This window comes from Piliocolobus tephrosceles, chromosome 19 (genome assembly GCF_002776525.5).
Source record: "Piliocolobus tephrosceles isolate RC106 chromosome 19, ASM277652v3, whole genome shotgun sequence".
Taxonomy (NCBI): Eukaryota; Metazoa; Chordata; class Mammalia; order Primates; family Cercopithecidae; genus Piliocolobus; species Piliocolobus tephrosceles.
Genome location: NC_045452.1, coordinates 35,090,868 through 35,112,488, shown reverse-complemented (window position 1 = coordinate 35,112,488; position 21,621 = coordinate 35,090,868). Strand labels below are relative to the sequence as shown.

The 21,621-nt window shown below is 58.9% G+C and overlaps 2 protein-coding genes and 1 long non-coding RNA gene across 14 annotated transcripts in view; 1 reads left to right on the top strand and 2 right to left on the bottom strand.

Moving 5' to 3' along the window:
- Positions 1–2,746, bottom strand: part of ICOSLG (inducible T cell costimulator ligand) — a 10,712-nt gene extending 7,966 nt beyond the window's left edge. For both annotated transcript variants that reach the window (XM_026447443.2, XM_026447444.2), the window contains exon 1: positions 2,138–2,746. In XM_026447443.2, the coding sequence (XP_026303228.1) occupies positions 2,138–2,151 (14 nt within the window). In that variant the 5' untranslated portion in view covers positions 2,152–2,746. The remainder of the gene's footprint in view (positions 1–2,137) is intronic.
- LOC111526687 lies at positions 2,211–13,545 on the top strand. Of its 10 annotated transcripts, none has more exons than XR_003306756.1 (9): positions 3,493–3,794; positions 8,415–8,638; positions 8,744–8,802; positions 9,033–9,246; positions 10,243–10,540; positions 10,993–11,132; positions 11,784–11,873; positions 12,124–12,232; positions 12,629–13,545. It is a non-coding gene; the product is annotated as an uncharacterized LOC111526687 (long non-coding RNA). The 10 variants fall into 10 exon arrangements; XR_002726465.2 differs by having other exon boundaries at positions 3,494–3,794; positions 10,243–11,132; positions 12,629–12,842; positions 13,218–13,545; XR_002726464.3 differs by lacking the exon at positions 3,493–3,794 and adding an exon at positions 2,211–2,452 and having other exon boundaries at positions 10,243–11,132.
- Positions 7,532–20,643, bottom strand: DNMT3L (DNA methyltransferase 3 like). Of its 2 annotated transcripts, none has more exons than XM_023192504.3 (11): positions 20,538–20,643; positions 20,179–20,223; positions 18,921–19,000; positions 18,726–18,838; positions 17,792–17,963; positions 15,659–15,746; positions 14,185–14,273; positions 12,547–12,622; positions 11,742–11,881; positions 10,009–10,094; positions 7,532–7,700 (listed from the first exon to the last, which is right to left on the bottom strand). In XM_023192504.3, exons 1-11 carry the CDS (start codon positions 20,641–20,643, stop codon positions 7,532–7,534), a joined length of 1,164 nt encoding a protein of 387 aa, XP_023048272.1. The 2 variants fall into 2 exon arrangements, with proteins under 2 accessions (XP_023048272.1, XP_023048280.1); XM_023192512.3 differs by having other exon boundaries at positions 7,532–7,697.
- Positions 20,644–21,621: the final 978 nt, after the last annotated feature.

Genomic DNA, 21,621 nt, shown 5'->3' with positions numbered 1-21,621 from the left:
CCCCTCGGCTGAAGGCAGAGCCAGGAGCCTGCCTGCCTCTGCTCTCCGTGGGAATTCAGGGTCCAGGGCCAGGACCACCATTCCCCTGCCCAGCACAGCAAGTCTGAGGGGCCGGCAGCCTCTCTCCACTCTCTAGCGCTTGTGGTGACAAATCCCCGGAAACACAACGATGCCGGCGTGAGGATGAAGGGGAGCGAGGGACGCCACCAAGGCTGGTCTAACCTTCCTGGGGACAGATGCCAAGAAATTATAGGAAATCAGAGAGAGAGAGAAAAAAAAAAAAGCTTTCAGGGCACATATAGCAGGAGCGTCACTTAAAATGCTGGGGAGACTAAGAACGTCGGGCATGTCTGTGACAGGGTCAGGTGAGTGACAGGACAGCCCTATGGGGAACGCAGATCATTTTGAAACCAAACCTGAGCTCCTCCTGTTTCAGATCCTGCTGCAGCTGGTGCCCCTGCCTTGGGCAGCAAATTCCCCTCATGGCTCCAATGCTCCTGGCCATCTTGGGTCTGGAAGCCTTTGCACCGTGCACACGATAGGCTCACCGCCTCCACCTGCCAGCCCCCAGGATGCCTTCCCCAGGTGGAGGCCCTTAGTGGTTGGGTCCACTTTGGTAGCGTGCTTACCCCAGCCCCCGAAACCATCAGTTTCTGTGACCGGTTCCCCACAAAGTGGGAGTCCCCGGAGCAGGGATACCTCCTCTGATGTCCCTGCACCTCCAAGGTCTGGGAGACGCTTATCCCTCTTCTCTGTGGCCTCTGCCTGGGAAATCTTGGGGGCTTTGTAAGCCAAAGGCTGGTCTCGTGGGAACCTCCCAGTGGGCTCTCCCTGAGCCCTGGAGCCACAGAAACCCCTGCCCCACCCATGATGACCGTCACCTGAGTCTGCATTGGAGGTGTGCCTGTGCCAGGTGAGCACACGTGCACCAAAGCCAGCCACAGGTCACCAGGGGCTCTTGAAGCCTGCAGGAGGCCCTTCCTCTCTCTCCCACTCCTCCTGTTGGGGCCACCATTCTGGCTTGCAAGATGGCTGTGATGGCCTCCAGCAAGCCCCCTGAATCCACCTGGACCTCCTTGCCTCCAACCTCAGCCCCTTCAGGCATCTCCCCAGAGCCACCATCTAAAGGACAGCTGTGAGAACCCCTCTGTGCCCCCATTTGTCTCCCACAGGGCCTGCGTTCATCACTGGCCAACAAGGCCCGTCCTGTCTATGGAGGCCTCCTCAGGACACCTGGGGGCTTCCTGGGCCGGGGTGTGCCTGCTCCAGGCTCCTTCTGGCTTGTCCCCTCCCTGGGTGCCGCCTACCCAGCGGCCTCTGTGTCCTCTCCTTAGACCCTCAGCACCCCTGCATCTAACCTACCCCCCACCCCGAATTTTCATCAAGACCCAGCACAGACAGGGTAGGCTACTTGAAGGTGTGGGTGGCATTCAGGGGCTTTTAAATTCTTTATCTCTAGGGCAGGATGCTAACTGCGTACACTTCTAACCGTGAGGAGTACTGGGGAGTTTGACACCGGTGTGGCCAGGCTCTGGGCTGTACGGGAGGCATCCCTGAGGTCAGGGGCCTCACAGGTTCACCCAGGGGAGCACGGGCTGCGGACCCTACAACGTGGGTTGCCAAGAGCATATTTTCGCAAAAATTCAGGAGGAAGCTGTCACTCCTGGTTCAGGCAGCCCTGCCTTCCTCGGTGCAGATCCGCTGCCGGGCGGCGGGGAAATCCCACCTGAGTGGGGGAGGGCGTGTCGCCAGACCGTGGGCACCAGCTGGCCTTGGAGAGAGCTCGGCCGGTCACCTCCCTCCTTCTCCCTTCTAGGAAATCAGCGGTGCCAGGGAGTGGAAGGGGCAGCGCCCATACCCAGGCGTGCAGGGTGCGCCCGCCTTCCCTCCCTGGTTTCGGCGTTCGCGGTCCCCTTCCCTGGCAGGGACCCCGCCCCCAAGACCGCCCCCGCCGCCCGCTGCGGTCCACGCCCCGCCGGCAGCCCCGGCGCCTCCGCCGCCAGCTCCTCGGACCCGCACTGCCCGCCCGGCGCCTCCAGGCGAGCCCCGCAGGCCCCGCGTCCGAGCCGAGCTGGGGACGCGCGGGCCGAGCCACCCCGCCCCTGACCGCGGCGCCTCCGCTCCTTTCCCGGCTCACCTGCCCAGCCGCATGGTGCGGGCGGAGACCTCGGGGCGCAGAGAACTTGGGCTGCGGGAGACCTCGGAGAGGAGCAACCTCTGGGCGCGGGAGATCGGCCTTAATTGCGCTCCCGCCGCGCCCGAGACTCTGAGCGCCCAGCGCGCGGCGGGCGGGATGCAGCCGTGTCCCCGCCCAGTCCCCGCCCCGCCCCCGGCCTGGTTCCTCTGGCGATCGAGACCGCCCCGGGACGCAGGAGGAGGGGCGCGGCGGCTCCGGAAAGTTCAGCTCTGCCCAGGCGAGTGTGCCCGTCGGCCTGAGGATGGACAGAGGCAGGTCGGCCTGTCTGCTTGGACGCGGACCTGGGCGCCGTAGGTGCCCCGGGAAGCGCAGGGGTGGGGGGTACCCGGGAGGAAGGTGGCCAGGGGTGCTGCAGGGGCCGGCGGCGGGGGAGGGGACCGTGGGAGGCAAGGGCCGTTCCCCACGCGGAGCAGAATGCGCGGGTCCTGCGGCCCTCCCGAAGGAGGAGTCTGGGGACCCAGGCCCCCACGCTGGGAGAGCGCCGGGCCCCTGGCCTGCTCCGCTCGGGTGATCTCCAGGACTTAGGCGAGTGAGCTCAGCGGCTGCTGAGGAATGAATGATTGAATGAATGAATGCATGAATGGAAGGAGGGAGGCAAAGTGGGCTGGCTCTACTCTCTGGACCAGCCCTAGCCCTCCCCGACCTGGCCCAGCTCCCCTAGCCTTTGAGGGGTCTGAAGGGCGCTGGCGCAGCCTATTGCATAACACTGGCTCTGAAGAGTCCCCGCCGAGAAACCGAGGCAGCCTTGCGGCCCAGGGCTGGTCAGCCTTGGCAGTGGCGTCTGACCTGGAGTCTGGAGCAGCTGGTCTGGGAAAAGCCGCGCCACGCAACCGAGGGTTGGACCCAGGGCCTCTGCTCCCTTCCCACCGCGCCCAGCCCACCCGGACCTCCCTCCCTGATCCCCGCAAGCCAGGTGGGGCCCAGAGGGGACGTGACTCCCTTTCTGCGGAGGCAGCCCCGGAAGGGCCTGGGTGAGGCTGCTGGACAGGGCAGCGGGGCACCCTCCTCCCGGAGCCCCGCTTCTGGTCTGAGGCTCGGATCCCCACTGCCTCCTGCGCGCGGAGGCGGCGAAAAGCGCCCGGAGACGGGGGCCACAGACCGCACCCCGCAGGCTGCCATTCCTTCAACCAAGATGTAGAGAACGCCGTGGACAAAAGCTTTAAAAAAATTCTGAAACTTCTGCCCGTGGAAGTCAACATTTTTGCGGAGCAGAGAGCCCAGGCACAAAATAAGAAGGCGGAAGAGACGGACTGGGGGGTAGGGGGACTGCGGCGGGGAAGAGTAGGGAGGGCGGCGGGGGCGCAGGAAGCCCTGAGGCCGGGCGGCTTCCCCCTCCCAGGTCAAGCTGAGAGATGGGGGTTGGGGGGATTTAAAATCGCGCGCCTGGCAGGAGCGGGACGGGAGCCACCTGCCTTCCGGCGGGAAGGGCTGGGCAGGGCCCGCGGCGCGCAGGGTGGAGGCACCGACGGTCAGCACACGGGTGAGGTGGGGCGCGTAATCCCATCTGAGCCGGACTCCTTAGGACGAGCCCGGTCCCTGGAGCCAGAAAACCCGGTCCAGCGCCAGCGTGGACGTGCGCTTCCCGGAACACGCTCAGGTACGCCTGCTAGGACCGGCGAGGCTGGAGGGGTCGCAATGTTGGGGGCTGAGGTTCCTCTCCCCGGGCGGGCGGCTGCTGGTAGGGATCGCAGCGCCCGGCAGGTGAGGAGGGCGCAGGTGAGTCGGGCGGGCGGGCAGCAGGCAGCGCCACCTCCTTCCGGAGGCCCTCCCGGATTGACCGGCCGGGCTCCGTGCGCCTCTGGACCTGCGGCTGAGGTCCGGGGCTGCGCCGCGCTGATTAGCTGACCCCGGGCCAAGCGCTGCACCCCCGGGCCGGGCGCACCTGAATCCCGCCGGATTGCGGGGAGGGGAACAGTCCCCGGATACCGCGTGGAGGCTGTGGGAGGGTGGGGAATGGGTCCTGGAGGAGCAGAGCCTCCCAAATTAAGGTCTCCCAAGAGCGCGGCCGGTCATCCGCGGCGGCGAAGGGAAGGTGCCCCGTCGGTAGGTCCAGACCCGGCAGCCCCCCAGTGCCGCGGCCGAGGGGGCAGGTCCAGGCTCTGCTTCCCGAGCAGACGCAGGAGACCCCAGCAAGCCAAGTGCTGCGGGCAGGTCCCCCCAAAAGAGGGGACTCCGTGTGGAGGGCACAGCCAGGCAGGGGGCGGGAGTGCAGCTGGGCCAGAAGGGGAGGCCGCGGGGGACGGCGCCAGGACCAGCCCAGGAACTTCGGAGACAACGGTAAGCGGTGGCTGGTTCAGATCCCAGCCTCGGAGCTGTGTGACCTCAGCAAGTTCCTTAGCTCCTTGGTGCCTGCATCCCCTGACCTGTAACATACACGTGAATGCGGGGTTGTTGTGGTGAACACACAGCACACCGGCACATGGGTCATGACACTCAGAGGGGTTTAGATGAAGAAACAGAAAAACCGTTGGGAAGTTTCCTGTAGTCAAAGGAAGGTTTTCATTTTCCCCCTCAACCGTGACTGTTTCTTGGACCAGCAGAATAGGCTTTTGTTCTAGGGGTGTGGAGAGAAGGCCCCTTGACAGTGTCCAGGGCCAACTGGGAACCAAGCAGAAATCGTGTTTGTGCAGCCTGGGGTTTGAGGCTCTGGGTACAAGTCATAGTGCTTAAGCAGGAAGCAGCTGCCGGATGCCCCTAGCCCCAGGCCGCCCTGCTCTGCCGTTTGGAGGGTGCGGGGGTCTTCTGATCTCTGCCTTGATGCACCTCCAGGCCCTGGTCCCTTTGGGGTCTGGCACAGCAACCTGCGTTTGACAGCATGGGCATCGGCTGATGCTGAGAGATCCACTCTTGGTCCCACGAAGATCTTTTCTCTTCGGGTGTACAGTCATACGTTCATACGTTTGATACAGTCATATGTATCAAAATGATACATTCCTTCTGAGAAATGCATCCTTAGGTGATTTTGTCCTTGTGTGAACACAGAGTGCACACACTGACCCTGGTGGCACAGCCCGCTACACGCCGAGCCTGTATGTCACAGCCTGCTGCTCCCGGACCACAAGCCTACATGGCAGGTGACTGCGCTGAACAGCGTAGGCAGCTGTGACTCACTGGTATTTGTGTATCTAAAGCCATCTAAACATAGAACAGGTGCAGTAAAAATACCGCGCTGTGATATGGGAGCACTGTGGCATTGCTTGTTGACCAAAGGTTGTTACGTGGTGCATGACAGTAGGTTCGTTTCCTGTGGGCACTGGGAACTAATCACCTCACACTTGCTGGCTCAAAACAACAGCAATCTATTCTCTCTCAGCCCTGGAGGGTGGAAGCCTGCCTGGTGGAGGCGCTAGGGGAGCATCCTGCCTGCCTCTTCCAGCTCCGGGTGGCCCAGCCATCCCTGTGTTTGCTCCAGTCTCTGCCTCAGTGGCCATGTGGCTTCTCCTCTGTGTGGTCAAGCCTCACTTTGCCCCTGTTATGAGGACCTTTGGGATGACAGATGGAACCCACCTGGATGATCCAGGGGGGCCTCCCACCTCAATTTAATCCCGTCAGCAAAGTCATTCCTTTGCCACATGAGGTAACATTCACAGTATCCGGGAATGGGGACATGGCATCTTTTGGAGGGTTGTTGTTCGGCTGAGCACGGGATCGTGGTGCAGGTCCTGTGTGTAAAATTAAAATACCTGGAGGACCGGGCACAGTGGCTCACACCTTTAATCCCAACACTTAGGGAGGCCAAGGTGGGAGGATCACTTGAGCCCAGGAGTTTGAGACCAGTCTGGGCAACAGAGCAAGACCCCATCTCTACAAATAATTTTTAAAAATTAGCCGGGCATGGTGGCACACACCTGTAGTCCCAGCTACTCCAGAGGCTGACGCTGGAGGATCTCTTGAGACCAGGAGATGGAGGCTGCAGTGAGCTATGGTTGTGCCACTGCACTCCAGCCTGGGAGATGAGCTAGCCCCTGTCTCAAAACACAAAAACTTAAAATAAAATACACAGAGAATCTCAAGGTGGTGCGGACAGTTCTGAGTGTTGGGAGAGAACAAAAGGAGGAAAGTGCATTTTGGGTGGCAGAAAGCCCCTCCCAGTACCGTGGGCCCCTGCTTTGAAGCAATCCTCACAGAAATTGAGCATGAGTGATGTTGGGCCCATGACACTGGTTCCCTGGGTGGATGCAGCCTGAGCCAGCCCGCCCTGGCTGGAGCTCTCACCACCCTGCCTGGCCCGTGCTCATGGGCTCACGATGGCTTCAGCTAGAGCTCATGTCAGCACGGCTTTCCCAGAGGGCTCATTTGCACTTGGATGCCCTCACCTGTTCTCCCCCTGTGGCTTCAGGAACCCCGGGGTCATTACAGAGCTCGCTAAATTCATCCCTGGATGTGAGACCTGTGTCGTAGGCATCCAGGACTGTCCCAAGATGGGAGAGGCATCCAGTCATGTTAATTGAAGCGAAGGCTTCTATTTACTTCCAGATACACACTGTTAACCTTCCTAGGGCCCCCTTTTGACCTTTCTTCCACAAAGCATTTTACCTACCGCTAATAGCCCCAGTGCAGACCCCAAAGTTCCCCTGTAGGATTCATTTCCCGTGATTTGAGGCCAGCCTGAGGCAAAGCTTTCTGCTGGGTTGATCCTCACTCAGACTCAAACTGCAGAGGGCCAGGAGGAGCCCTGCTTTTTGCAATCAATACCACCTGGGGTAGGACCCAAACGTGACATCCTTTGTGTGTGGATCTGGCCTTGGCCTCCACACCGTCTGTTCAGCAGGTCCCTCCTTTGCCTGCCAAGGCTGAGGTCCTGTACTTTGCAAAGGTCCAGGCCGTTTGGTGCAGCTACAATCAGGGTGCGTGGTTTTCTCTATGAAAGCAAACAGCAGTCTCGTGGGGAAGGCCCCGGCAGAAAGTGCATCATGCAGGACACGGCACAGGCGTTCCAAAGACGCCTCCTGCTCACTTCTGGCCTCCACCCCATGCCCTGCAGGATGACAGATGGCTGTGCCTATACATAAAACACCAGACGTGACCAGTAACTATCTTATAATAAATATACTTGAACTTCTCAACTAGAAGACAGAATGCTTTCGGGAAGTACAGCGCGTACCACCATGTGTGGTCCTGTGCACAGCGGCGGGAGCCTCCGCCCCATGAGCCAGCGTGGTGGGGGAGAGACCCTGAGTCTCCAGAACCCAACGGAACGTGGGTCTGCAGTGACGACGCAAAAACCGAAGACGAGCAATAAAATAATAATCCGAAGAGGAAAGAGACAATGTGAAGAAAGCCGCCTTTGTTCTAGGAAGTCTTTTTTTCCCTTTTCACAGTATAGTGACTCGTTTATAAAGAGGAAGTGAGTTCGGTTGAAAAATACTTGAAATATTCTCTTAGGGGGAGAAAGCAGTTCTTCACCAGCTTGGTGGGCCGCTTGGCCGCGAGCTTCGAGCTCTGCCTGTTCTGTGTCAGCAGGGACAATTCTTCTTCCGAAACCAGAGCCCACTGCCTGCTGCTGAGAGGAGGGGAGGGAAGGCTATGAGCAAGCGCAGCGCCCACCAGGCGGGCGCGGAGATGGGGCTGGGAAGGAATCGCTTTGAGGGGATGAGGGGAGCAGCCTGCCTCTCAGTTGTCCCAGGCGCCTAAGATGCCCTGGAACCCCCACCCGATTCTGGGAGTTTTTCTCACGGAGGTGTACTGAGCAGCAGGAGACCAGACAGCTCCCCCGCCTCTGGCCTCCCCCCGGCAGGGGGCTGGTCCCCTGGGAAACAGGCTGGGGGTGACTGTCACCATCCTGGGCAGCATCCCCGCAGAGGAAAGGACAGGACGCCAGGCAAAAGTTAGCCAAACCCTTGCAGAGTCAGCAACCATTCCCAGGGAATTGTACCACAAAGGCTGTCCCCTGGGTTCCTGGGGCTACCTGTGCCGGAAGCCTGAGCCCTGAGCGCAGGAGGGCAGGTGGGGAGGGCAAAGGTCCTCTGCCAGCCTGCTGTGTGAGGAGCCCTTGGGGAAGATGGGCTTTGCAGACTTGGCACCAACACCCCCTCTCGTGCTCCCAGCCACCCCACTGGAGGCCAGGAACATTTCTCAGTTTATTTCGGGGTGAAGGCTGCGAGTGAAGTGCCAGTGTCCCCCTCCTCCTCGGGCACCCTCCCTAGGGCAGTGGGGACTGTCCTTAACCATCCTGGGGGTAATGGTGGCCACCTGTGCAAAATGATTTCTCTTTCAGTGAGTGGGTGTCTCACGTCACTGTTGAGACACCCGGGAGCCTCAGAGGGAAACCTGTGGGAAGGAGCTGCCAGCCTCTTTCCGGGAACCAGGTGACCCCAGGATCACGGCTCAGGTGCATCCAGCCCTGGAAACCCTGTGAGGAGCTCTGTGGGGCCTCGCTCAGAAAGGGGGCCTAGGAAGAAGCAGCTGCCAGCCCATGGCCCAAGCCTGCAGGCGCCACAGGTGTGGCCACTGGAGCGGAGGGAGGTGCCTTTGGTGGAGGAGCCTTGCAACCCTGGGTCTGGCTGCACCTGCCACATAAGAACCCTGATGGGTGCTGTTCTCTAGCTGCTGCGTGGACGCACGGAGCCTCCGGGAGCCAAGGAGCCTCCGGGAACAGGCAGCAGGTGAGGCACGGCCTGTAATGCACACAGGTGTTGCTGGGTCTGCCCCCACCTTCAGCCCTACTCACCCAGCCCCACAGAGCCTGGTCCGGCCTCCAGGGAAGTGACATGGGGGGAGCAGGCTTAGGATGAGGGGAGGTTGTGGGAAGTACGGCATGCAGCTGAGAGGGCTTTTGAAGAGAAAGCATCTGGCAAAGTGCTTCAGCTCAGCCCCACCCAAAACTCAAATGCAGGGGAGGCCAGGCCAGCAGGACCTGCGGGCGCCACGCCTTGGCAGGTGCCAGGCAACAGGATTGTGCCATGGCGGTGACATGGGAGAATGCGGGAACCTGAGAGGTGAGAGGGAATAAGTTTCCAGAACTCACTCTCAGACAGGAGGAGACATGACTCAGCTGAGCCAGAAAGCGCTCGTTCCACACGAAGGCACGTATGAGTGAGGCACGCCAGGTGAGTGTGGGAGTGAGCGGATGCACGGGCGGTCGGCTGGAGGGTGTGAGGTCTGGGCCGCCTGGGAAGGCTGTCGAGGGGTGGGGGCAGCAGGAGGGGGTGCTCAGCAGCAGAGGGCACGTGGGGCAGGGCTGTGTGTTCAAGGCCCCAAAAGGTGGGGAGGGCAGCCCAGGAGTGCACCACGGGGGGTGCAAGCATGTGGGTGGGTGTGAGACTGATGCGTGTGTGCCTGTGTGATTGTGAGCACCTGTGACATGCACGTGCTAGTCGTGAGTGTGCTTGTGTGAGCATGTGACTGACGGAGCATGTGGGCATGTGGATGAACGTGACCGTGGGAATGACTGTGTGTGTGCGCACATGAGCACACAGGCGTGTGGATAAGCGTGCAAGTGAGTCGCGTGAGTGTGGCTGACTGTGAGCACGCATGAGCTTATGGGTGTGCAAGGGAGGTGGGGAGACCACACGGAGTGAAAGCCTGGGGGCTGCAGCCAATCCAGGGCCAGGCCGCCGTGGCGCATGTGGGTGTCCAGGGGCTGGACCCCGAGAAGCTGAGAGCCAGTGCTGGAGAAGGTCTCCAAGGGGAAACGTGTGTTCCTGGGCTTCAGGGTCTCAGGGTGGCCCTGGAGGCCGACCGCAGTCCCCCTGGGGCACAGAGGCTGCTCTGGGTTTGGCTCTGCCAGGCAGACCCCATTTCCTCGGTGAACTCCGCTCTGGGTCCACGTCCCCCTTGACACTGAACGCTTGTGGCTGCCCGGGAAATACCTCCTTATGGCTGGAATGTTGCTCCACACGCGGACAGCATTCTGTAGGGATCCGCCGCGGACATCTGGGATGGTGGTTGGCTCCATCTGGGGGTGGGAGGGTCGGCCGTGGGTCAGGGGTAAGCACCCCCCATGGGCCCCCTGGCCTCAGCCGCCAATGGCCCTGAGTGGTCAACGGACTTTCTAGCCCGACTGTGTTCCCTATGTCCCTTTTTCTTATAAATCACCTTTGCAGAAAAAGCTGATTATTTTAAACCGACAGAACAGACTCTGTGGCAATAAGATATCAAATTACACACAGGACCTCAGACCACGCCAGGCAAGGGTCAGCCTTGTACCCTACACTGAGAGAACGGATTCTGCCCTCACGCCACAGCTGCTTTTTCTCCAGCAGCTAAACACACACTGGCCCAGCAATGAGCAAGATTCAAATGACTGCAGCTCATCCACCCACAGACGCAAACTGACCACGTTCCACAGCCATGACCACAGCTCTGATTGGGCAGAAGTCTGACTTCAGGAACCCCCTCCTGGTAAGGGACCCCCGACCGTGGACCGGCTCCGGCCGGTTTGCAGAGGCTCCGCCTTGAGTGCCTTTGTGTTCTGAGAAGACCTCTGAGGTTTAGGGCCTCATTGCGACACACTGACGTGTTAAGACTCTACCCCAGAGTGAACACAGGTCGTATGTTACATGCACGTTTGTTCAGTACGCATGCAGCAGGACCCCCTTCATGAATAACCTGCCGCACAGGTTTAGCCAACCCAGTCAGCACGGAGCTCCTGCCCCAGCCATCCCTCCCCTTCGAAGTGCCTCCTCCTGGCTCCTCTGGTCTTGGCAGAGGCCGTGCTTCCCAGCCTGGGGGACAGGGCCTTGCAGGCTGTGTCCCTTTACAGAAGCAAAGTCTCCTGTTCTAAAAGCACAGATCTGGTGATTTTCAGCTCATGGCATTTGCTCCCCTTCCCAATGGCTGGGTTTGCATTCCAGCCACTCCATGAGATTCTAGCACCAAGGGAACCTCGACCCCGCCTGGACCCCCAGCGAAGGCTCCAGCCCACAAGTGCTGCCCACTCAGTGGGTGGGGCCCCCGCTGGCTGTGGCCCCTCCGTGGAACCTGAGAGCACGAGGTACTTCCCCCTGCTGAACCTCTCCCGCCTGTCTCGTGTGGCTGAGGTGTGGCCGTCCCTCCCCAACCCTGACCCGGCCCATCAGCCCCAGAGGGGACCCGTCAAGTGAGCCCAAAAGTGGCTGCTCTGACAAGCAGAATTCAGACGTGTGAAGAGAAGGCTGTGTGCGCGCGTGTGTGGTGAGTATGCGTGCACGTAGCGTGCCTGTGTGTATGTGGTAAGTGTGTGTGTGGTGCCTGTGTACAGTGACTATGTGCACATGTGCACTGTGGTGTGTGTTTTACCTGTGAGTGTGTGTGATGTGCACGTGTGTGTGTGGAGACTGAGGGGGTGGCGGCAGGAGGTGAGCCCCCAAGGCCGTGTTCTATGAGCACAGGAGTAGTGTGAGGTAGGACTGCCCTCCAAGGCTCTCCTCGAAGGGGCTCGTGTCCCAGGCACCACGGTCCCTGCCTGGACTGCACAGCAGCTCTCCTGGGCCCTGTGCACACCTGGAAACCAGGGACCGCAGGGTTCCAGGCCTGGAGCCCGGGGTGTAGACTGAGCGCCACCCGAAGAGCCCTCCCTCACGTGGGCAGGGGTAGAGGGAGGCCCACGCGGCCCCGCACACACCTCCAGGAAGCGAGAGGCGACGTCCTGGTCTTCTTTGTTCAGTACCAGATTGTCCACGAACATCCAGAAGAAGGGCCTGGGGCTGCCCGGCCCGGGCCGCGCGTACTGCAGGAGCCGGTGGAACTGGAACAGGTACCAACCTGGAGGGGGTGACGGGGCAGGGCTGAGGGGAGTCCGGGGGCAAGGGCTGGTAGTGGCGGGGTGCTGTTCAGGTGCATCTGGGCAGGGGCCTAAGGAAGCTGTGGCATGAGAGCAGGACCGAGGGTGTCTATGGGATGCATTGGCCTGGGTCTGAGGGGTCCCCTGCCCCTGTTCCTCCAGCAGCAATGCAGCCCTGCCCAGTGCCAGGGCCACAGAGGTACGAGGACCCCTTCTCCCCCAGGCAGGCCCTGAGTTGGGAAGAGACAGACAGGCAACCCTGAGGGAGGCGCGGACGCAGAGCGCGTGCCGTGGCACAAATACCGCCTTTTAGAGGAAGCTCCAGAGGATACGTGAGCTGCAGTGACGTGGGCACGCTGGGGGCTGCATGTGATCAGCAGGAGGCTTGGGGGGCACAGGGAAGCCTGAGTGACGGGGACACTTACTCTGTTGTTCGTGATGAGGGGTGCATGGGTGTGGAGCTAGCTCAGAACTCCTCCAACTGGAGGAATGTGTGCAACTTACTGTGTGTCAGTGGTGCCTCAATAGAGCTGCTTTTGAAAAATGCTGACAATTTGCTGTTTCTGCCCTGGCATGGAGGGGTGGGGAGAGAGGAGAGGAGACAGGGGTGGTGGGGTCAGGGTATCAGGACTGAAGCGTCACTCACTGGGAGGATGCTCGCAGGTGTGGCCCAGGGGAGGTGTGGCGCCGTACAGGAGACCGAAGGGCCCCCACTCCTCCACCTGCAGGACAGACGGGCATGGGCACCGAGAGGCAGCAGCAGTGGGCAAGGCCGCATACAACAGCACGAGATGTCCCCAGGGCCGACCCTGCTCAGCTCGCAGGGCCCACAGGCCAGGGCAAGCCGAGGAGTAGAGCCCACTAGGGCAGAGCCATCCCCAGCCACCACCAGCCTCAGGGGCTGTCTGCCTGGAGCCCAGAGGAGAATGCTCCGAATGTGAGGTGAAGACTCTGTGCCACGCGTTTGGGGGCTGAACTCTGCCTTTATCTTTTCTTGCTCAAATTCCTTTCTAAGGAGCGTGGGGGAATCACGGCTTACCAACCACAAAAGCTTGTGGAATGGGTGTTTTGAGCCGGTATATTATGGCTCTGCCATGGCGTCACATGACAGACAGCAGACCTTATTTTAACTCAAGCATTCCTTTCTACTGACTCCGAGTTTTTAGGCAAAGCTTAACTCATCCAACTGCCAACTAAAGAATCCCTAATGTAAGCTTCAAGATATGCCGCCTTTTGGGGCTGAACCAATGCACACCTATGTATTGATTGGATTGATTGATTGAATTTTTTGAGATGGGGTCTCACTCTGTCGCCCAGGCTGGAGTGCACTGGCGAGATCTCAGCTCACTGCGACCTCCACCTCCTGGGCTCAAGCAATCCTCCGGCCTCAGCCCCCCGAGTAGCTGGGACCACAGGTGGTCTTGAACTCCTGAGCTCAAAGTGCTGGGATTACAGGCGTGAGCCACCGTGCCTGGCCCGTGTACTGATTTCTGATTCTACCTGCGGTTCCCATCTCCCTGAAATGTATAAAACCAAAACTGTTACTGACCGCCTCAGGTGCACTTCCTCAGGACCTCTTAAGACTGTGTTTCCCAGGCCATGGTCCCTCTTACTGGCTCAGAATAAACCTATTTAAATACTTTGGCAGAATTTGGTTTTTCTGTCTGTCATCCCGTTGCCCTTGGAGAGAACCAGTCCTGGGAGGCCCAACCCAATGCGCAGACTATCATCCGTGAACACGGCAGGCGCCGTCCGCAGCCCTCCAGGAGCTAACGGTAAGGGCAGAGCCTTCCCTGCTGGACAGAAACAGCCCCCGCAGAGCACCAGTGACCAGGCTGCTCCATGGCCAAGCCACCCAACAATCTTGCCTGGACACAGACACGACAAGGGGTGCCCTTGAGTCCCAAAATGTGACCAAGGGGAGGCTGTGAGCAGTGCCGGCTTCATTAACAGTGATGGCCCTCACTAATTCAAAATTAATGGCTGGGCACGGTGGCTAATGCCTACAATCCCAGCACTTTAGGAGGCCAAGGTGGGTGGATCATCTGAGGTCAGGAGTTCAAGACCAGCCTGTCCAATATGGTGAAACCCCGTCTCTACTAAAAAATACAAAAAATTAGCTGGGCGTGGTGGCGGGTGCCTGTAATCCCAGCCGAGAGGCCCCCGTGTGTTCCTCCCAGCCCCTGGCGCCACCTCCTTGCCCACCTCATCCTTGACATTTCCTCTGAGGAAGCCCGCACCCCTGCTCCCAGTGCAGCGTCCGAGAGTGCGCGGCGATACTCACATCCTTCCTCACTGTGTCTGTGACGTCATCCAGATGCTTCAGCTGTCCCGGGTCGGAACCGCTTTCCAAAAAGCCCAAACTCGTCAGCTCTGGATGGGGAGAGACCAGAAGGGCCCAGAGGATGAGCGTGGATTGTGCCCCTACAGGGACTTGAAAAGGCTGACGACTGATCGGAGGACCCTCCTACCATTAAGGAGCCAACTTTATATTTTTGTTGTTTTTGAGGTGGAGTCTTGTTCTGTCGCCCAGGCTGGAGTGCAGTGGTGCAATCTCGGCTCACTGCAACCTCCGCCTCCCGGTTTCAAGCGATTCCCCTGCCTCAGCCTCCGGAGTAGCTGGGACTACAGGCATGTGCCACCACGCCCAGCTACTTTTTTTGTATTTTCAGTAGAGACGGGTTTCACTATGTTGGCCAGGCTGGTCTCCAACTCCTGACCTCAAATGATCCACCCACCTCAGCCTCCCAAAGTGTTGGGATTACAGGCGTGAGCCACTGCACCCCACCCAACTTTATCTTTTTAATGATGTGGCGGGAGGATTAAGGATGGAGGTTTTTGTCTCGTAACAAGCTAAACAAGCAAACATCGCCACATATTGATTTAAGAACGTCAAGCACGGCCAGGCACAGAGGCTCAAGCCTGTAAATTCCAGCATTTTGGGATTCCAAGGCGATGGATTAGCTGAGGTCAGGAGTTCAAGACCAGCGTGGCCAACATAGTGAAACCCCATCTCTACTAAAAATACAAAAATTAGCTGGGCGTGGTGGCAGGTAGCTGTCATCCCAGCTACTCAGGAGCCTGAGGCAGGAGAATCGCTTGAACCCAAGGGGTGGAGGCTGCAGTGAGCAGATCGTGCCATTGTACTCCAGCCTGAGCAACAGAGTGAGACTTCGTCTCAAACAAAACAAAACCAAAACAAAAAGGATGTCAAACACTGTGTTACAGCACCAGGCATTTCTGGGATGCGATGTCACCTCTGGCTAGGAAATCCACAGCGCGGTGGAGTCCACTCCACTCTGCAGCTGGTGTGAGCTGCAGAGCCCTGGAACGGCCTTGGAGGAGGCCCCGGCTTCCTCAGCCCCGCCTGGGCAGTAAGACCTTGGGCAGGCTGTGCGGGCGCTGTGGGATCAGGCTGCTGGTCAGCTGCGTGGGGCAGATACGTGCTCCCGCACGAGGCCGCTCTGAGACACCGTGGGCATTAGTGGGTGTTCCGGGGGACCCATCCCTTACGGATGCGGCCAGAGGTGAGGGAGTGTCTTCACGGATTCGGCTGTGCCTGCGAGCCCCAGAAGACAGTGGGATTTCCAAAGGCCCCAGTGCAGGGTCAGCATGGGCCCAGCGTGGGGAGGGGCGCAGGACACCAGCAGCTGGCCGGCCTGGGAGAGGGTGTGGGGAGCCCGGGGGGGTGGCCTGAGGAGCAGTCAGGTGTGTGGAGGCATCTTTCCATCTGTGTCTTTGGGACGTCACTGACTTACCTTTCGTGATGTCTTCAAAAAGAGACAGCACCCGGACGGGCTCTCTCCTCCACACAGGCACGGTTTCAAACATCTCAAGGGGACTCTCCTATTCATGAAAAAACCAAAACAGGGCATGGTGCCAGCTACTTGGTTACAGAGCCCTCGAGGTGCAATGAAAATTCACCTTCCCTGGATGAACACTCAACGTGAGACTCACCAGAGGCACACCTAAGATGCACCTGCCGAGGCCTGACTGGGCCTGTCCCGACCAGCCCCCGAGGAAGGCCACCTCCAGCCCCTGCCCCAGCCTTGGTCTCCCGCTCTGACCTCCAGCTGTCTCCAGCCAACGGACAGTAGGTGTGGAGGGGTTTGCTGATTTTTTTAAATTTAAATTTTTATTTTTGAGATGGAGTCTTGCTCTGTCACCCAGGCTGGAGTGCAGTGGTGCAATCTCAGCTCACTGCAACCTCCAGCTCCCGGGTTCAAGCGATTCCCCTGCCTCAGCCTCCCGAGTAGCTGGGATTACAGGCACACGCCACCACACCTGGCTAATTTTTGTATTTTTAGTAGAGATGGGACTTCACCATGTTGGCCAGGCTGGTCTTGCTCACCCAGGCAGCTTCCGGAACCTCGGAGAAGAGAGCCCCAAGGCCAGAGATACCGGGGAGAGGTGAGCCTCGGGGACAGGTGAGGCCCTGTGGGTTGCCCTGCCCTTGCCAACCTGATGGACCAGGCGGGCAGCCAACTCTGGCCTCACGTGCTCCCTGGTAAAGGGCCAGCCCCCCAGGGCCCAAAACTCAGGGACCTCAGCTTTCAGAGCGCTAGGCTCTGTTCCTATAAAATACCATCCCAATCTGACACTTTCCTTCGAATCGGAGCAGGCTGAAGCTTGCTAGGCAGGGAGAGATGACTTGGTTCGACCTTAACAAATGTGAACTGGAGGCCAGTGCAGTTTCATGCTCAGCTCAGGGGTCCTGCCTCACTAGGGGCCACACCCCTTCTGTCGGAGCTTCCCATGGCTGGCCTGCAAATTAAAAAAGACTGGAGGGGCTGGGCCCCGTGGCTCATGCCTGTCATCCCAGCACTTTGGGAGGCCGAGGTAGGTGGATCACTTGAGGTCAGGAGTTGGAGACCAGCCTGGCCAACACGGTGAAGCCCCATCTCTACTAAAAGTACAGAATTAGCCGGGTATGGTGGCGGGTGCCTGTAATCCCAGGTACTCGGGAAGCAGGAAGGAGAATCGCTTGAACCTGGGAGGCTGAGGTTGCAGTGAGCCAAGATGGTGCTACTGCACTCCAGGCTGGGTAACAAGAGCGAAACACTATCTCAAAAATAAAAAAATAAAAAACAGACCAGGGGACTTAGCACAGCAGAAATTATTCGCTCACAGCTCAGGAGGCCAGAGGTTTTGAAGTGAAGGTGTGCTGGCAGGCATGCCTCCCTCAGAAGGCACCAGGCGAGGACGTGCCAGGCCCTTCCCTCAGCTGCTGGGGCTGCTGGCACCCGTGGCTGGTGGATGCCTCACTCCAGTCTCTGCTTCCGTCATCACGTGTCTGTCTTCCCCGTCTCCATTTCCTAAATCTCTTACAAGTGACACTAGCCGTGCTGCATCGAGGGCCCACCCTAGATCTGGAGTGATCTCATCTCGCGACTCTTAACATCTGCAAAAACCCTATTTCCCAATAAGATCCCATTCACAGGTACAGGGCTGGGGACTTGGGTGTACCTCTCAGAGGGACACAATTCCACCTTCTCCACCTTTGTCTGCGGTTCCTGCCGGGCCCCCCGGCTTCTCAGCTGGACTCCCAAAAGGGCCCACCCCTGGCCAGCATAGGCCCAGGCGTTTGCTCCTGAGGACTGGACTTTGAGACGTGCTGAGGACTTGCCAGCCACCCTCTCCTGGCCCCTCTCCTACTGCTACCAGGGCCTCGTTCCTAGGCTTGGAAGCAACAGAACTGCCACGCCAAAGCAGTTTACCCAAAGCCACCATCGAGTGGAAGTCGCTGTCCAAGAGGAAGCCAGAAAAGTGTTCACTCCCAAGCCTCCATCTCTGGTGCCCATCGGCACGCCTGCATTCTGCAGCAGGAACCGAGGGAAGGCCGTAAGCCAGGGCCTCTGCCACCGGGTCCTGCCCCTCCGCGGGCTCCTTACCGACTCTCGGTCATAGAAGGCCTTGAGCTGACCGCGCCACTTCCTCCGGCGTTGCAGCAGCCCGCTTCGGGAAAAGGGCAGGCACAGGAAGCACACCCAGTTGCTCATGGCATGCACCTTCCCGGAGGTCCCGGGGCCGACCAGGCTATCCACACACTCAAAGCAGTAGCATCTAGGGTCGAACAGAAAACCACAGCAGCCGGCATGACAGCCCGCCTATGCCGAGGATGGCGGAGGCGGGGCTGAGCCCTGTTTTGGAGGGAAAAGTCACACTGGAGCTCCCTTTGGCAAGACCAGGTGGCGGACTGGGAAGAGGGACATGGTCCTTCCTAGGGACACAGAGTGACAGGAGCCGAGCCAGGTGCAGAGGACAGGGAGGTGGATTCGCAGAAGACAGGGAGGTGGATTCGCAGGCAACGACAGATCTAAGGAAGCCCCTCAGGCACCTGTCTGCCCCGAAACTCGAGCCTGCAGAAACAGGGTAGGGACTCCCAGCAAAACCAAATGTAGCAACACCAGCTGAGAGAGAGAACTTGAGGCGGCGGGGAGCTGTAAATACGAGGATGGCCCAGAAGGACCGAGGGGAGGGGCCCACGGAGGGAGTTGAGGCAGGGGAGTAACGAATGAGGGGTGAACATGCCCCTTGTCACCCCGGTCAAGACTGGCAGCCTGGGGTGTGGGGTTTCCATCGCTCCCCTGCACAGTGATGTGGCAATACCAATACTGAAAACAAAAATCACAACTGCCAACTGCAGACAGCCGCCTCCCATCGCTGAGGGCTCTACGCCAAATGACACATTTGAGACAGAAATCAGAAGCTCTCAGGGAAATCATCCATTTGGGAGGAAAATCCACCCACACTCCAAAATGAGTAGTTGAAAGGATGGGTGTGTCCTCAGCTCCTTCACTGCACTGGGCAGGCCCCTCGCCTCACCGGGTGCAATCAGGGTTTCCGCAGATGAGCAGCGTCTCTCCGGAGCAGCAGATGGAGCAGTAGGATTGGTACCCGTCATCATCGTACAGGAAGAGGGCATCCAGGAACTTGTCCTTGGAAGGAGCAAAGCAAGGCTGGCTTGTGTCATCCCTGCTCTGAGGCCACGAGGGAGTCACACCCAGTCCCCTTGCCTACCTTACATGGGGTGCACATCCCTCCTTCAAACAGAGGGTGCTGCGTGTGAACCTGGAGACTTCCGCAGCAGAGACAGATGTCTAAAGGAAACATTCAAAACACAACGTGTTTTCCCAGTGCCGTCAAATGCAGCGGATGACTTAGGAATAAATTCAACCAAACAAGTATGAGGCTTACACGCTGAAAACTGCAAAGCATTGTTGAAAGATGTTAAGGAAGATGGAACAAAATGGAAAGATATCCCATGTTCATGGATCAGAAGACTTAATATTGGCTGAGTATGGTGGCTCATGCTTGTAATCCCAGCACTTTGGGAGGCTGAGGCGGGCAGATCACCTGAGGTCAGGAGTTCAAGACCAGCCTGGCCAACATGGTGAAACCCCGTCTCTACTGAAAATACAAAAGTTAGCCGGGCATGGTGATGGGTGCCTGTATTCCCAGCTACTTGGGAGGCTGAGGCAGGAGAATTGCTTGAACCTGGTAGATAGAGGTTGCTATGAGCCAAGATCATGCCTCTGCACTCCAGCCTAGGGCACAAAGTGAGACTCGGTCTCAAAAAAAAAAAAAAAAAAAAAATTAATATTGCTAAAATAGCATGAGTCCCCAAAGGGATCTGCAGACACTTCTCAAAATCCCAGCGGGCTTTTTGGCCGGAGGTGACAGGCTGATCCTAATTCATATGGAAATGCAAGGGATCCAGAAAAGGCAAACCCATGTTGAGAGAAAGAAGGGAAGCAAGAAGGGGAATTCAGAGTGACTGTTACTAGATATGGGTTTTCTTTTGGGGGTAATGAAAATCTTCTAAAATTAGATGGTGATGATGGTTGCTGACTCTGTAAATAAACTAAAATACATTGAACTGTACGCTTTAAATGAAGCTACAGGGGCCTTGGGAGGGGAGAAGGGATCCATGTGGCACAGTGGTGTCCACTGCTTTCTTCCAGGATCTCACTGTCACCCAGGCTGGAGTGCGTGGTGTTATCATAGCTCATTGCAGCCTCGACCTCCCCAGCTCTAGGAATCCTCCCACCTCAGCCTCCTGAGTAGCTGGGACTACAGGTGCACGCCACCATGCCTGGTTAATTTTTATTTTTATTTTTTCGTAGAGACAGAGTCTCACTATGTTGCCTAGGCTGGTCTCAAACTCCTGGGCTCAAATGCTCCTCCCACCTTGTTCTCCCAAAGTGCTGGGATTATAGGTGTGAGCCGCTGTGCCCCACCTCTTTTGCCTGGTGGGGGCAAGCATGCAAATACTCACCTTCTATATTTCGCTGGTTAACCTTGACTTCATACGCAATAAGATCTGGAAAAGAAGATAAGAAGTAGCCCCTTTCTTCTTCCTCTGATCTCTTAATTTAAAATCGGCCCAGAAGTGAGCATCACACATTCTTTTTCCAAAGTCACAGGAGCCTGAGGTCCCCTACCATCCTGCCCTCCCACCTTATCTTGGTGTGTTAAACGCCCATGCCTGGGGGAAGGCTGTGGGTGGGGAATCTCCTGCCCCAGTCTGGGTGTCTGAATAATGCAGGAATACTCAGAAGCCTGGAACTCCAGACCTCGTCCAGGCCTGGGGTCATCATCCTAAGTGACTGGTCCAATAAGCAGATAGGCCCTCACCTCTGCCTGCCCCAGATGAAACGGGGCTTGAGAGCTCACTGGATCCCACCAAGATCACGTCCATACTGGGCTCAGCCTCCGGGTCCAGGGCTGGGATGGCCGCCATGGGGATGCCGCGTCAGGACACAGGACACGCGGACACAGGTGTGAGAAACCCGTCAGCCCCTGCTCAGATCCCCGACGCACCCCAGCACGGGAAGCAGCTTGCTGAGCAGACCCTGCCTAGCTCAGGCCACCTGCACCCGCACAGTGACACCCACCTGCCCAACCCAGGGATGAGGGGCAGGACAGCCAAAGCCAGTGCCAGCCCTGAGAGGGGCTCGAGGGTCCCCTGAGGCATGCCCCCAACCTGCCTGGCCCTGCTACAACATGGAAGATGGGTGGTTCAATTCACCCCAGAAAGGGGAGGGCAGGGGCCTCATGAGGACGGGGGGGCCAATGGCCGCTGCAGCCCCTGCTTGCCTCTGGGCCCAGCCTTCGACCCCTCAGAGATCCGCATGCTCCAGCCACCCACAGTGTCCCCCCGGCTCAGCAGGGACCCCTGGGGATGGTCTTGGCCAGCCGCACCCTTGAAGGCAGGACGGTCAGGGAGTGGAAGAAACTCACAGGTTTCACAGGGCTGCTGCCACGGCTCCGGGTACAGCCAGCTGGTGGGCTCAAGGTTCCAGCGGTCCAGGGCCTCCAGGCTGAGGGTCCCCGGGGAGGACTGGGCCATGGAACGAGGGACGGCGCAGGCAAAGAATGAGCTGGAAGGATCCAGGCCCACCTGGGACAGCAGGAGGCCAGAGGGCACCAGGCTGTGGGGGCGAAGAATCTGGGCGTGTCCCACGGGGGCGGGGAGGGGCGGGGGCGGGGCAGCCCTTCAGTGCCGGTGTGCAGTGGGAGGGGCGAGGAGCTGCTGGGGGTCACTTGGGGTGGGGAGCTAGGAAGCGGGGGGAGGGGCAGGGAAAGGGAATCCTCAGGTGGGGTGGGTGAAGAGCTCAGTGGGGCTGGGGGATTGGGGTGCACAGGATGGGGCCCTCAGGGTGGAGTGAGGGGTGGGGTTTAGGGACCTCAGTGGGGATGGGGTTCAGGGGATGGGTGG